Source organism: Narcine bancroftii, chromosome 3 (assembly GCF_036971445.1).
Source record: "Narcine bancroftii isolate sNarBan1 chromosome 3, sNarBan1.hap1, whole genome shotgun sequence".
NCBI classification, from domain to species: Eukaryota; Metazoa; Chordata; class Chondrichthyes; order Torpediniformes; family Narcinidae; genus Narcine; species Narcine bancroftii.
Genome location: NC_091471.1, coordinates 232,732,200 through 232,747,634, shown reverse-complemented (window position 1 = coordinate 232,747,634; position 15,435 = coordinate 232,732,200). Strand labels below are relative to the sequence as shown.

General features: G+C 62.8%; 1 protein-coding gene across 1 annotated transcript in view; it reads right to left on the bottom strand.

Annotated features, from left to right (window-relative positions):
- Positions 1-15,082, bottom strand: part of LOC138756778 (F-box/LRR-repeat protein 19-like) — a 16,009-nt gene extending 927 nt beyond the window's left edge. The window contains 7 exon segments of the mRNA XM_069923164.1: positions 322-970; positions 2,160-2,304; positions 2,307-2,769; positions 3,603-3,689; positions 6,010-6,153; positions 10,855-11,073; positions 14,792-15,082. Coding sequence (XP_069779265.1) covers positions 322-970; positions 2,160-2,304; positions 2,307-2,769; positions 3,603-3,689; positions 6,010-6,153; positions 10,855-11,073; positions 14,792-14,836 — 1,752 coding nt within the window. The 5' untranslated portion in view covers positions 14,837-15,082.
- Positions 15,083-15,435: the final 353 nt, after the last annotated feature.

Below are 15,435 nucleotides of genomic sequence, written 5' to 3'. Positions count from 1 at the left end.
TCCCCCACCCCCGGCTATGTTTTGAACGGTGGGAGGAAACTGGAGCTCCCGGGGAAAACCCACGCAGACACAGGGAAAATGTGCAAACTCCTTACAGACAGCGCTGGATTCAAACCTCATTCCCAGTCGCTGTAACAGCATTACAGTCACCACTACGCCAACCGTGTCACCCCATCCTTTGGTAAACCTGTATCTGAACTAGTTTCCCTGTGAACCCAACAAACCTGATCTGATCGCACTGTAACAACTGGCACTGCGAGCAGGGTTTAACAAGCCACAGCTAGACATACACGTAGCCACCAACCTTGTGGGAGGCTGTACGTGCCCGGGCATGCGGCAGGCGGGGGCATTCATGTGTGGTAGGAGGATGTTGGGGTAGGGGGAGGGAAAGACAGGGAGGGAGAGGGAAAGACAGGGAAGGAGAGGAGCTGGGGACAGAGAGAAGGTTGGGGAAGATGGAAGAGGGAAAGGGGAGGAGGTGGGGGAGGTGTGGAGGAAGGGGGAGACGGAGGTGGGAGGGTGAGAGGGCAGGTGTGGGGATGGGAATGGGAGCTGGTGGGGGTGGGGGGTAGTGGAGGAGAGGGGTGTGCGGGGGAAGGGGGTGCAGGGAGGGGGAGATGGGGGTTCAGGGGAGAGGGAGGGAGTGGGGAGGAGGGAAGAGAGGGGTGGGAGGAGAGAGGGGGCATGGAGAAGGGAGTGGGTGGGGAGAGCGAGGAGGTAGGTGGCTGGGAGGAGTAGACTGAGGGAGGAGGTGGTGGGGCTGGGAGGGGGTAGACTGAGGGGGGGTGGGAGATTTGACCCCTCACCCTGAAGCCGGTTGATGAGCCACATGAGCTGCTTGTTGGAGATGCTGGTCCAGCTGAGGTCCAGGGCCACGGGCTGCCGGCGAACCACCCCGCTCAGCATGGCCGGCGTGATGGTCTTCTGTCGGCTCAGGTCCATCCTGGTCCACAGGCGCTTGTCACAGCACCTGGGGTGGGAGGGGAGGAAAGAGAGAGAAGGAGGGGAAAGAGAGGGAGGGGGGAGAGAGAGAGAGAGAGCGGGGATAGGAATGGGGAGAGAGATGGGGGGGGAGAGAGAGGGAGTGGGGATAGGAAGGGGGAAAAAGGGGGAGAGAAGTGGGGAGAGAGGGAGCGGGGATAGGAAGGGGGAAAAAGGGGAAGAGGTGGGGAGAGGGGGAGCGGGGATAGGAAGGGGGAGAGAGAGGGGGGGAGAGAGAGGGAGTGGGGATAGGAAGGGGGAAAAGGGGGAGAGAAGTGGGGAGGGAGCGGGGATAGGAAGGGGGAGAAAAGGGGAGAGAAGTGGGGAGAGAGAGGGAATGGGGGAGAGAGAGGAATGGGGGAGAGAGAGGGAATGGGGGAGAGAGAGGGAATGGGGGAGAGAGAGGGAATGGGGAGAGAGAGGGAATGGGGAGAGAGAGGGAATGGGGAGAGAGAGGGAATGGGGAGAGAGAGAGGGAATGGGGAGAGGGGGGAGAGAGAGGAATGGGAGAGAGAGGGAATGGGGAGAGAGAGGGAATGGGGAGAGAGAGGAAATGGGGAGAGAGTGTGGTGGGATAGAGGAGAGTGAGAGGTGGAGAGAGGGGAAGAGTGAGAATGAGGGGGGAAAGAGAGAGAGAGAGAGAGAAGGGGGGGGAGGAGAGAGAGGGGAAGTTACACCGTGCTGGGGTAGGGTGATATACTTGCTGGGTCGGGGGTGAGATAAACCGTGCTGGGGCTGGAGGGAGAGAGAGTTACTCTGTGCCGGGGAGGGGGTAAAGATGAACCGTGCCGGGGTGGGGGCGTAAAGATGAACCGTGCCGGGGTGTGTGGGGGGGGGAAAGATGAACTGTGCCGGGGTGGGGGTGAAGATGAACCGTGCTGGAGCAGGGGTAGGAAGATACACAGTGCCGTGCCGGGTCAGGTACACCGTGCCGGTGCAGGGGGATGTTACGCTGTACTGGGGCGGTGGGAGTTACACTGTGCCGGGGGGAGATACACGATGCCAGGGCAGGAAGTAAAGTTACATCATGCTGGCGCAGGGAGAAGTGACACCATGCCAGGTTGGGTGGAAGTTACCTGTGTCTGGGCATGGTAAGAAGTGACACCAAGACGGGACGTGGGAGATGGCAGGACAATAGAGGGGAGGTGTGAGTGCCGGCACCCCTTTCCCTTACTCACCAGCGGTTGAGTGTGCGGCACACCCTCATGCAGACACATAGGTCCCGGTGTCCCAGGTACTGGAAAACAGCCATCCAGGCCTCACGGTGCAGCACGTGGTGGGCACCAGTATCCAAGGGCAGCGAATCAGGCTCTGGCTGGTGGGAGGAGGCCGCACCACGTGCCTCTCCATCTGCAGCGGCCGAGGAGGCGAGGTGATGGGCGGGCACCGCAGGAAGCGTTGGCGGTCAGGTGCTCGGCGCGCCCTCTCCCGCCGCAATGCCGGACAGGGCTCCCTGGCTCGAGGCCTGCCATTGGGCGGGCCCTCATCCTCCTCCTCCTCATCATCCTCCTCCTCTTCCTCCTCCTCCTCTTCTTCCTCACTGGCGCTGTAGCCCAGGGCAGCTGCTGAGGTCCCTCCCGCCTGCCCCCCATCACTGCTCCCTTCCTCCTCTCCCTCCTCGCTGTCTGGCGTGTCCGACCCAGAGCTGGAGCTAGAGCTGGAGCTGCGGGCAGGGCGGACACGTTCCAGTAGTTGGCACATGCGCTTGAACCGCTCCAGCTTCTCTCGCTGAGGGGTCCGGTGTCCGAGCGGGGTAGCCTCCTCCTGGGCCCGGGACACCTTCTGTTTCTGTAACGGGAAAGCATAGGTGGAGAAACAGGGAGGCAGATAAAGCCCCCTCCCTCCCTCCACCTCTCCCACTCCGTACACAAGGCCTTTCTGTTCTACAACACTCCCCACCGTTCACCGTGTTGGTTCCTGTACACCGAGGTCTCTCTGTTCCAAAACACTCTCCACCATTCACCGTGTCATTCCCCGTACCCCGAGGTCTCTCTGTTCTACAAAACTCCACACCATTCACCGTGTCGGTCCCCATACCCTGAGGTCTCTCTGTTCTAGAACACTCCCCACCGTTCACTGTGACAGTCCCCATACACCGAGGTCTCTCTGTTCTACAACACTCCACACCGTTCATCATGTTGGTCCCCATACCCTGAGGTCTCTCTGTTCTACAACATTCCCCACCGTGTTGGTCCCCCTATATCCAAGGTCTCTCTGTTCTACAACACTCCCCACCGTTCACCGTGTCGGTCCCCGTACCGTTACAGTGAGAGAAGGGGCAACCAGGGTAGTGGAGGGTCCTCACCTTCTTCCTGGGTCCTGATTCGACAGGAACCTCGCCCTCCTTTTTGCCCTTCTTGTGGTTGGGAGGGAAGTCCTCCAGTCGAGGTCTTCCCCCTCTTCCAGCTTCCAGCGCGGACCTTCCTCGCCCTCTGATCGCCGCTTCCCACCCACCTCCATCTGGTCCTTCCCGTCCTGAAGACAAAGGAGGGGAGAGAGAAGGGGGAGACAGTGTTGGGGAGAGGATGGGAATTGGCGAGAGGAGAGAAGGTGTGGGGAATCAGGGAGGATGGGATTTCAAGGAGGAGGAATCTGGGGGGAAATTTCAGCCTGCCACTCACCTTGCCAGACCTCCCTTCGTGCCGACACTTGGGACATTCCCAGCAGTTGGGGATCTCGTTGTTGATAATTCCCTCCACGTCATACTTCTGTGAGGAGGGGGCAGATCCATGAGTAGGGGTTCCCGTGGGGGGGGGGCCTCAGAGAGAGGGAAGATGACAAGGGGAGGGGGTAGACGTCAAGGGAGGGGGTAGGCGGCAAGGGGAGGGGGTAGGCGGCAAGGGGAGGGGGTAGGCGGCAAGGGGAGGGGGTAGGCGGCAAGGGGAGGGGGTAGGCGGCAAGGGGAGGGGGTAGGCGGCAAGGGGAGGGGGGTAGGCGGCAAGGGGAGGGGTAGGCGGCAAGGGGAGGGGGTAGGCGGCAAGGGGAGGGGGTAGGCGGCAAGGGGAGGGGGTAGGCGGCAAGGGGAGGGGGTAGGCGGCAAGGGGAGGGGGTAGGCGGCAAGGGGAGGGGGTAGGCGGCAAGGGGAGGGGGTAGGCGGCAAGGGGAGGGGGTAGGCGGCAAGGGGAGGGGGTAGGCGGCAAGGGGAGGGGGTAGGCGGCAAGGGGAGGGGGTAGGCGGCAAGGGGAGGGGTAGGCGGCAAGGGGAGGGGGTAGGCGGCAAGGGGAGGGGGTAGGCGGCAAGGGGAGGGGGTAGGCGGCAAGGGGAGGGGGTAGGCGGCAAGGGGAGGGGGTAGGCGGCAAGGGGAGGGGGTAGGCGGCAAGGGGAGGGGGTAGGCGGCAAGGGGAGGGGGTAGGCGGCAAGGGGAGGGGGTAGGCGGCAAGGGGAGGGGGAAGCGGCGAAGGGAGGGGGAAGCGGCGAAGGGAGGGGGAAGCGGCGAAGGGAGGGGGAAGCGGCGAAGGGAGGGGGAAGCGGCGAAGGGAGGGGGAAGCGGCGAAGGGAGGGGGAAGCGGCGAAGGGAGGGGGAAGCGGCGAAGGGAGGGGGAAGCGGCGAAGGGAGGGGGAAGCGGCGAAGGGAGGGGGAAGCGGCGAAGGGAGGGGGAAGCGGCGAAGGGAGGGGGAAGCGGCGAAGGGAGGGGGAAGCGGCGAAGGGAGGGGGAAGCGGCGAAGGGAGGGGGAAGCGGCGAAGGGAGGGGGAAGCGGCGAAGGGAGGGGGAAGCGGCGAAGGGAGGGGGAAGCGGCGAAGGGAGGGGGAAGCGGCGAAGGGAGGGGGAAGCGGCGAAGGGAGGGGGAAGCGGCGAAGGGAGGGGGAAGCGGCGAAGGGAGGGGGAAGCGGCGAAGGGAGGGGGAAGCGGCGAAGGGAGGGGGAAGCGGCGAAGGGAGGGGGAAGCGGCGAAGGGAGGGGGAAGCGGCGAAGGGAGGGGGAAGCGGCGAAGGGAGGGGGAAGCGGCGAAGGGAGGGGGAAGCGGCGAAGGGAGGGGGAAGCGGCGAAGGGAGGGGGAAGCGGCGAAGGGAGGGGGAAGCGGCGAAGGGAGGGGGAAGCGGCGAAGGGAGGGGGAAGCGGCGAAGGGAGGGGGAAGCGGCGAAGGGAGGGGGAAGCGGCGAAGGGAGGGGGAAGCGGCGAAGGGAGGGGGAAGCGGCGAAGGGAGGGGGAAGCGGCGAAGGGAGGGGGAAGCGGCGAAGGGAGGGGGAAGCGGCGAAGGGAGGGGGAAGCGGCGAAGGGAGGGGGAAGCGGCGAAGGGAGGGGGAAGCGGCGAAGGGAGGGGGAAGCGGCGAAGGGAGGGGGAAGCGGCGAAGGGAGGGGGAAGCGGCGAAGGGAGGGGGAAGCGGCGAAGGGAGGGGGAAGCGGCGAAGGGAGGGGGAAGCGGCGAAGGGAGGGGGAAGCGGCGAAGGGAGGGGGAAGCGGCGAAGGGAGGGGGTAAGCGGCGAAGGGAGGGGGTAGGCGGCAAGGGGAGGGAGTAGGCGGCAAGGGGAGGGGGTAGGCGGCAAGGGGAGGGGGTAGGCGGCAAGGGGAGGGGGTAGGCGGCAAGGGGAGGGGGTAGGCGGCAAGGGGAGGGGGTAGGCCGCAAGGGGAGGGGGTAGGCGGCAAGGGGATTGGGGAGGCGGCAAGGGATTGGGGAGGCAGCAAGGTGATTGGGGAGGGATTGGGGAGGGAGCAGGGAAGCGGTGAAGGAAGGGGTTGGGGCGTGCTGAGGGGAGGGGGAGTGGCAAGGGGAGGGGGGAGGTGAAGAAACAGCAAGGGAAAGGGGAGGCGGTGAGGGGTAGGCGGCGAGGGGAGAGGGAGGTGGTGAGGGGAGGGGGAAGCAGCGAGGGGAGAGGGAAACAGTGAGGGGAGGCGGCGAAGGGTGGAGAGATAGTGGACGGGAGGAATGATAGAGGGGAGATAGTGAGGGGAGGGAGGAGAGAGAACAGGGGAGTGCAGTTCACGCTCCCTCCCCACCTTCCAGTAGAATCATCTGGGGTAGGAATCCTCCCTTCCCACCCAACATCCCAGGGTAATGACCCTCACCCATACCCCAGCCTCAGCCCCACCTTCAGGCAGCCTGGGTGAACGATCTCGTTGCAAATGGTGCACTCCATCAGAGAGACGTTGAACCTGTCGGCCTCCGAATCCACCGAGTCCTCCTTCCCCGCCTCCCAGCACAATAGGCAGACGGCAGTGTGGGGCAGAACTGGCTGTGGGAATGGGAGTGGGGGATGTGACAGGTCAGTACAGTCAACCCAGCACGGGATCCAGTTCAGTTTTGGTCTACGTCACTCTGTGTGTGTGTGTGTGTGTGTGTGTGTGTGTGTGTGTGTGTGTGTGTGTGTGTGTGTGTGTGTGTGTGTGTGTGTGTGTGTGAGAGAGAGAGAGAGAGAGAGCTAGAGAGAGAAGGGAGAGGGAGAAGGGCAAGTGAGGCGCAAGAGCAGAGAGGGAAAGAGAAGGGAGAAAGGAACTGAGAGAGGTGAGACAGCAAAGAGATAGAAAAGGGGATGGAGGCAGAGCGAACAGGGACGGAAGCTGCTTTCAGGTGGCCAGAATATCCGAACATAAAGCCGCCTAAAATACCCGAATGCGAATGTCGGGAAGCTGAAAACCCACCCCTGAGGAGCACTTACCTAACCCTCCTTGGCCAGTTATATTCTCCGCTGCAGCCCCATAGACCCGCATTATCCACCCCAGCCCTGAAGTCCCGCACCGTCCACCCCAGCCCTAAAGTACCGCACCGTCCACCCCAGCCCTGAAGACCCGCACCGTCCACCCCAGACCTGAAGTCCCGCGCCGGTCGCCCCAGACCCGATGTCCTGAGCCAGCCGCCCCAGCCCCAAAATCCCGCGCCAACCGCCATAGCCCTGATGTACCACGCAATCTGCCCCGGTAGTCCCACGCTATCTGCCGTGGCACTGATGCCCCACGCCGGTCGCCCCGGCCCTGATGACTCACGCTAGCCGCCCCGGCCCCGGCGTCCAATGCCATCCACCCCACCTGACATACCGCGCAATCTGCCCCGGTACTCCCACGCCATCTGCCGTAGCCCTGATGCCCCATGCCGGTCGCCCCGGCCATGATGACTCATGCAAGCCGCCCGACCCTGGCGTCCAACGCCATCCACCCCACCTGACGTCCAGCGCCAGTCGCCCCAGCCACGAAGTCCCACGCCACACGTCCCAGCCACGAAGTCCCGCGCCAGACGCCCCACCCACGAAGTCCCGCGCGCCAGACGCCCCAGCCATGATGTCCTGCGCCGTCAGCCCAGCCCCGACGTCCCATGGTGTCCGCCGCAGCCCCGATGTCCCATGCTGAACGCCGACACCCCGCGCCACCATCTGCCCGGCCCTGATGACCCACGCCGGCGACCACGGCCCTGATGACACACACCTGCCGCCCAGGTCCTGGTGCCCGACGCCATCCATCCCAGACCTGACGTCCCGCACCAGCCGCCACAACCCCAATGTCCCGTGCCGTCTGCCCAGTTCCGATGACCCGCGCTGACAGCCCCAGCACCGTAGTCCTGCGCCATCCACCACAGTCCTGACGTACAATGCCGTTGGCCCAACCCCGGTAGTGACACGCCGTCGGCCCTGGCCCAGTAGACCCACGATGGGAGGTGGGACATGGAGGTGGGAGAGCGGGAAGAGGCAGGTGGGAGAGCGGGCAGAGGCAGGTGGGAGAGCGGGCAGAGGCAGGTGGGAGAGCGGGCAGAGGCAGGTGGGAGAGCGGGCAGAGGCAGGTGGGAGAGCGGGCAGAGGCAGGTGGGAGAGCGGGCAGAGGCAGGTGGGAGAGCGGGCAGAGGCAGGTGGGAGAGCGGGCAGAGGCAGGTGCGAGAGCGGGCAGAGGCAGGTGGGAGAGCGGGCAGAGGCAGGTGGGAGAGCGGGCAGAGGCAGGTGGGAGAGCGGGCAGAGGCAGGTGGGAGAGCGGGCAGAGGCAGGTGGGAGAGCGGGCAGAGGCAGGTGGGAGAGCGGGCAGAGGCAGGTGGGAGAGCGGGCAGAGGCAGGTGGGAGAGCGGGCAGAGGCAGGTGGGAGAGCGGGCAGAGGCAGGTGGGAGAGCGGGCAGAGGCAGGTGGGAGAGCTGGCAGAGGCAGGTGGGAGAGCGGGCAGAGGCAGGTGGGAGAGCGGGCAGAGGCAGGTGGGAGAGAGGGGAGAGGCAGTTGGGAGAGCGGGCAGAGGCAGGTGGGAGAGCGGGCAGAGGGAGGTGGGAAAGCGGGGAGAGGGAGATGGGAGAGCGGGAGAGGGAGGTGGGAGAGCGGGAGAGGGAGGTGGGAGAGCGGGGAGGGGGAGGTGGGAGAGCGGGGAGGGGGAGGTGGGAGAGCGGGGAGGGGGAGGTGGGAGAGCGGGGAGGGGGAGGTGGGAGAGCTGGGAGGGGGAGGTGGGAGAGTGGGGAGGGGGAGGTGGGAGTGCGGGGAGGGGGTGGTGGGAGAGCGGGGAGGGGGAGGTGGGAGTGCGGGGAGGGGGTGGTGGGAGAGCGGGGAGGGGGTGGTGGGAGAGCGGGGAGAGAGGCCGGTGGGAGAGCGGGGAGAGAGGCCGGTGGGAGAGCGGGGAGAGGCCGGTGGGAGAGCGGGGAGAGGCCGGTGGGAGAGCGGGGAGAGGCCGGTGGGAGAGCGGGGAGAGGCCGGTAGGAGAGCGGGGAGAGGCCGGTGGGAGAGCGGGGAGAGGCCGGTGGGAGAGCGGGGAGAGAGGCCGGTGGGAGAGCGGGGAGAGGGAGTTGGGAGACCGGGGAGAGGGAGTTGGGAGAGCGGGGAGAGGGAGGTGGCAGAGCGGGGAGAGGGAGGTAGGAGAGCGGGGAGAGGGAGTTGGGAGAGCGGAGAGAGGGAGGTGGGAGAGCGGGTAAAGGGAGGTCGGAGAGCGGGGAAAGGGTTGGGAGAGCGGGGAAAGGGAGGTGGGAGAGCGGGGAAAGGGAGGTGGGAGAGCGGGGAGAGAGGCCGGTGGGAGAGCGGGGAGAGGCTGGTGGGAGTGCGGGGAGAGGAAGGCGTGACAGCGGGGAGAGGGCGGTGGGAGAGCGGGGAGAGGCCGGTGGGAGAGCGGGGAGAGGGAGGTGGGAGAGCGGGGAGAAGGAGGTGGGAGAGCGGGGAGAAGGAGGTGGGAGAGCGGGGAGAGGGAGGTTGGAGAGCGGGGAGAGGGAGGTTGGAGAGCGGGGAGAGGGAGGTTGGAGAGCGGGGAGAGGGAGTTGGGAGAGCGGGGAGAGGGAGATGGCAGAGCGGGGAGAGGGAGGTAGGAGAGCGGGGAGAGGGAGTTGGGAGAGCGGGGAGAGGGAGTTGGGAGAGTGGGGAAAGGGTGGTGGGAGAGCGGGGAAAGCGAGGTGGGAGAGCGGGGAAAGGGAGGTGGGAGAGCGGGGAAAGGGAGGTGGGAGAGCGGGGAAAGGGAGGAGGGAGAGCTTGGAGAGGCCGGTGGGAGAGCGGGGAGAGAGGCCGGTGGGAGAGCGGGGAGAGAGGCCGGTGGGAGAGCGGGGAGAGAGGCCGGTGGGAGAGCGGGGAGAGACGCCGGTGGGAGAGCGGGGAGAGGCCGGTGGGAGAGCGGGGAGAGGCCGGTGGGAGAGCGGGGAGAGGCCGGTGGGAGAGCGGGGAGAGGCCGGTGGGAGAGCGGGGAGAGAGGCCGGTGGGAGAGCGGGGAGAGAGGCCGGTGGGAGAGCGGGGAGAGAGGCCGGTGGGAGAGCGGGGAGAGAGGCCGGTGGGAGAGCGGTGAGAGAGGCCGGTGGGAGAGCGGGGAGAGAGGCCGGTGGGAGAGCGGGGAGAGAGGCCGGTGGGAGAGTGGGGAGAGAGGCCGGTGGGAGAGTGGGGAGAGAGGCCGGTGGGAGAGCGGGGAGAGAGGCCGGTGGGAGAGCGGGGAGAGAGGCCGGTGGGAGCGCGGGGAGAGAGGCCGGTGGGAGAGCGGGGAGAGAGGCCGGTGGGAGAGCGGGGAGAGAGGCCGGTGGGAGAGCGGGGAGAGAGGCCGGTGGGAGAGCGGGGAGAGAGGCCGGTGGGAGAGCGGGGAGAGAGGCCGGTGGGAGAGCGGGGAGAGGCCGGTGGGAGTGCGGGGAGGGGGAGGTGGGAGAGCAGGGAGGGGGAGGTGGGAGAGCAGGGAGGGGGAGGTGGGAGAGCAGGGAGGGGAGGTGGGAGAGCAGGGAGGGGGAGGTGGGAGAGCAGGGAGGGGGAGGTGGGAGAGCAGGGAGGGGGAGGTGGGAGAGCAGGGAGGGGGAGGTGGGAGAGCAGGGAGGGGGAGGTGGGAGAGCAGGGAGGGGGAGGTGGGAGAGCAGGGAGGGGAGGTTGGAGAGCAGGGAGTGGGAGGTGGGAGAGTGGGGAGAGGGATCTGTGAGAGCAGGGAGAGATAGATATGTGAGCGGTGAGAGTGCGGTGTGAGAGCGGGGAAAGGGAGGTGGGAGTGAGATGTGAAAGCGGGGAGAGGAAGGTGGGAGAACGGGTTGAGGGAGGTGAGAGAGTGGGGAGAGGTACTTGGGAGAGCGGGGAGAGGGAGATGGGAGAGCAGGGCGACGGAGGTGGGAGAGCGGGGAGGGGGAGGTGTGATCAGGGACAGGATTGGGAGAGGGATCTTCACTCTGTGTCCCATCCCACGAGAGTGTGTGACAGGATGGGGCAGGGGGTGCTTCACTTTGTGTCCCATCCCAGGAGTGTGTGACAGGATGGAGGAGAGGAAGCTTCACTCTGTCCCCCACCTCAGGAGCGTGTTATGGGACAGTGGGGTGTGGGTGGGAGGCGAAGAGGGAGCTTCAATCTGTTTCCCACCCAGCAGCGTGTGACGTGATGAGGATTTGGGGGAGGGGGTTGGTGGGGGAGAGGGCTCTTCACTCAGTGTCCCATCCGGGTGTGTATGATGTTTCAGGACGGAGAGAGGGAGCCTCACTCACTGTCCCACCTGGCAGTGTGTGATGGGATGGGACGGGGGTAGTGTGTTCCAAGACTCACCGCTGTGCACTGTCGCAGTAGGCAGGACTGCTTCATGCGCCCTGGACCACCGAACTTCTTCATGTCCTTACAGAAGTGGCACTGTCCGCATTCGGTCTTCTGGCAAGCATCACACCTGCGGCAGCGTGTCCGACGTCTCCTCGCCCCACTCGCTCCCTTGCTGGACGTGATCTTAGGTCCCGTGGACATTGGTGCTTTCGACTTGGCTTTCGTCTTTGTCTGAAGGAAGAAGTGCGGAGTGAGCACAGGGCAGCGATGCAGAGGGAGGCAGGGGGAGAGAGGAGACATGAAGAGTGGGAGAGGAAAACAGAGAATGGCAGGGAGAGATGGAAAAAGCTGGGGGAGAGAAGAAACATGGAGAGAGGGAAGGAGGAAGGGTGGGAGAGGGATACACAAGGTGCTTTCAAACTGCCTTGTAAAATGGGGTTAACCGGGCAAATTGCATTGTCCAAAGTCAATCAGGTCCCTGCCCTACCTTGGAGGGAGTCAGGGAACCCAGTTACACTTACCCAGGATGCGTTGACAGGCGGCCTGAACAGCAAAACAGTGTCAAAGGGAAATCCCAGCTGAAGTTTCTGCTGCGATCAGGGGAGAGAGGGGCATTGCCAGGGCCCAGGGTGGAGAAGTGTGGGGGAGTCAGAGGTTGCTGCCACAGGGGGAGAGTTCCATGTCATGGTGGGGTGGGTGGGGGGCAGAGGGATCGTTGCCGCGGTGGAGAGAGGAGAGGGGTCGCTGCTGCAGGGGAGAACGGAGAGTGGGTTGGCTGCCATGAAGGACAGAGGGGTTGGCTGCAGTTTGGGGAGGGAACACAATTGACAGTGGGAGGGAAACTGACAGCTGGTGGGGGAGGGGGACTGATGAGAGCATGTTGTGTCACTTACTGTTGGGTGGTATCCCCCTTAAATCACCGGGTTGGCGATCTACTGGGGCCATCCCCGCTCAACTTAAAAGGTGCTGGAGGCACCTTTGCCCCACTAATCGCACCTGGGTCCCAGAAGGGCTACCCAGGTGCTGAAGTTTAAAAGCACCTACAGAGAGTGGCAGGGAGAGAGGCAGGGAAGGAAAGAGAAACACGGAGTGGCAGGGAGGCAGAGGGAAACATGGAAACCCTCTCCTCTCCCCCGTCCCTAGGTTTAACCCCTTCCTCTTTCCACCCCCACCGTCCTTCGGTTTCACCCCTAACTCTCTCCCCGCCCCAATTTGACCCATTCCTCACTTGTCATCAGGTTTAACCCCTCACTCTCCCCATCTCCATTTAACCCTTTCCTCACCTGTTACCAGGTTTAACCCCTCTTCCTCTGTCCATGGGTTTAACCCCCTCTTCTCTCCCCATCCTCAGGTTTAACCTCCTCCTCTCCCCGCATACCCGGGTTTAACCCCTTCCTCCCTCTGCCCCAGGTTGAATCCCTTCCCCAGGTTCAACCCTACCCTCGTTTACCCCCCTCCTGTCACGTTCACCCCCTCCCACCATGTTTACCCTCCTCCCTCTGGGTTTACACCCCTCCCCCCTGTGTTCAACCCCCTCTTCCCCAGGCTTACCCCTTTTATTGTGCTGGGGTCAGGATAGGTTTGTCCCACTGGAACAAGGAAAAGATGGTAGAAAAAGGGAACCATGGCTGATGAAACCGGTCAGGAGGCTGGTCAAGGAAGTATACATTAGATATGGGCAACAGGACTGGCTCATGAGAAGTACATGGTCGTCAGGAAAGAATTTAAGAAAGGATTTAGGAGACCTCAAAGGGGACACAAGAAGGCCTTAGTGTGGAGGAGGATTAAGGAGATCCCTTATGAAGAACAGGAAGATGATGAGAATGAAAGCAACATGTGCCTGGACGTAGAGGAAGTTGGGAGGTCCTAAATGAATACTTTGCTTCAGTATTCACAGAGAAAGGGACCTGGATCAGGGTGAGGGGGAATAGAACAGGCCTGTGGGCTGGACGATGTTGAGATCAAGGAAGTGGAAATGTTGGATCAAGATTGATAAATCCCCAGGCCACACGCGATTATACCCCAGGCTACAGTGGAATCTTGGCTTGCAGGAAGAAAGCAGAAAGTCGTGGTGGAAGGAAAGTATTCTGCCTGGAGGTCAGTGACGAGTGGAGGGGCCGCAGGGATCTGTTCTGGGACCCCCTGCTCTGTGAATTTTGTAAATGACCTGGATGAAAAGGCGGAAGGATGGGGATTAGTAAGTTTGCAGATGACACGAAGGTCAGAGGGGCTATAGATGGAGCTGAAGCTTGTTGAAGGTGACAAGAGGATATCGACAGGATGCAGTTGGGCGGAGAAGTGGCAGATGGAGTTCAATCCCGATGAGGAGAGGTGATGGATTTTGGAAGGACTAACCAGATGGCTGAGTCCAGGGTTGATGGTCATTTGAGAGTGTGGATGAACAGAGGGACCTTGGGGTTCAAATCCATATATCCCTCAAGGTTGATAGGATAGTTAAGAAGGCCTATAGGATGATGGGCTTCATTAATATTGAGTTCAGGAGTCAAGAGGTCACATTACAACTCTACAAATCTCTGGTGAGACCCCACTTGGAGAATTGTGTTCAGTTCTGGTCACCTCATTATAGGAAGGATGTGGAAGCTATGGAGAGGGTGCAGAGGAGATTGACCAGGACGTTGGAGTGTAGGATGAGAGAAGACTTGATAGGGGTCTACAAGATTCTGAGAGGCATCAATAGAGTGGACAGCCAGGATCACCAAACACCAGAGGATGGATGGACAATGTGAAGGGAGGGCAGGTTAGGGGTAAAAGTTTTTTTTTTTTGTTTTTTGTTTTTTTTTTTACACAGAGAGTTGTGTGAGCTTGGAACGCCTTGCCAGGGATGGTGGTGGAGACTGGAACACTGGGGCATTTAAGAGACTTAGACAGGCACATGAATGGAAGGAAAATAGAGGGTTACGGGGTAGGGAGGGTTTAGTACCTTTTCTAAGGAATATATGGGTCAACACAACATGGAGGGCCGAAGGGCCTGTACTGTGCTTTAGTGTTCTGTTCTATCCTCCCTCCCCCTGGTTTATTCCCTTCTCCAAGTATTTACCCCCTCTATTCTGGGTTTAACCCCTCCCTCTCCTGCTGAGTTTAACCCCCTTCCCCATGTTTAACCCCTTGGGGTTTAACTCCCCTCCCCCAGGTTTAAACCCCATTCCCATGTTTTATCCCCTCCCCTGGGTTTAACTCTTCTCCCCAGGTTCAACCCCCCCCCCATGTTTAACCCTTCCCCCCCTGGATTAAACCCCTCTATATATACCCCTGGGTTTAACCCACCTTCCCCCTATGTTTAACCCATCACCTCATGTTTACTTCTCTATCCCACCAGGTTTAACCCTTTGCCTCGGGTTTAACCCTCTCTCCCTGGGTTTAACCCCTAGCTCTCCCCCCCCCTACTGCGGGTTTAACCCCTCCATCCGTGTTTACCCCCATCCCACTAGGTTTAACCTCTTGCCCCAGATTTAAACCCCTCTCCCTGTTTTTAACCTCTAGCCCTCCCCCCCCCCGGGTTTAACCCCTCTCCTCGTATTTACCCCCCATCCCACTAGGTTTAACACCCTTCCAGGGTTTAACCCCCCCCCTTCTCATGTGTTTATCCCCATCCCACCATGTTTAACCCTTTCTGTGTTTACTGCCCCATCCAACCAGGTTTAACCCACTGCCCCCGTGTTTACACCCCCACCCCACCAGTTTTAATCCCCTCCCCGTGTTTACAACCCCACCTCACCAGGTTTAACCCACTCCCACCCGTGTTTACACCCCCACCCCACCAGGTTTACACCCCCTCCGCCGTGTTTACCCCCACCCCACCAGCTTTAAAACCCCCTCCCCGTGTTTACACCCCCTCCCCGTGTTTACCTCCATCCCATTAGGTTTACTCCCCTATCGCACCAGGTTTAAACCCCCCCCCCCCCTTCGTCGTGTTTACCCCCTCGCTGACCTGACCGCCGCTCTCCTGCTCCTCATCCTCGGGGCTGAGCGCCATGTCAGGGCCGGGCCGAGCCGGACGCCTCCATCCCACCCCCGTCCCCTCGGGGCCTCCGCCGCCGCTCCCCTGAACGTTTGAGACGCCCGAGCGACCAGCCGCCGCCTCACATTATCGCCGCCTCCCTCAGCCGGAGGCGGCCGGCGGCCCGCACGCAACGCCCAGGCCTCTGGCCCACTCCAACATGGCGGCCGCTGGCCTCCCAACTTCGCCTCCTTCGGCCGCTACAACGCAGGCGCGCGGATCCGCCGCGCAATGCACGCCGGGTGATGTAGTCCACGGTCGCCGGCAGAATGGGGATGAGGCGCTATTTGGACTACAAGTTTCCGGCCGCCACCGCGCCAGGTGGCTGCCCCGCTCTGCGACCAGGAACGGCGTCGCGCGGTGCAACCCGGGATGTGCAGTCGAACAGTCAAACACGTCACAGGCCGGTGGGAGTTACTACTCCCGGCAGACGGCCGGCGGCACTGGGCATTCGGCAGGAGGTGCACGCCGGGAAGTGTAATCACAGTTACCCGAAAGAACGGGCTTGTACAAGGTGTGGAACTACAATTCCCAGCAGCCTCTTCAGGCTGGACAGGGCCCTGCGCATGCAGTTG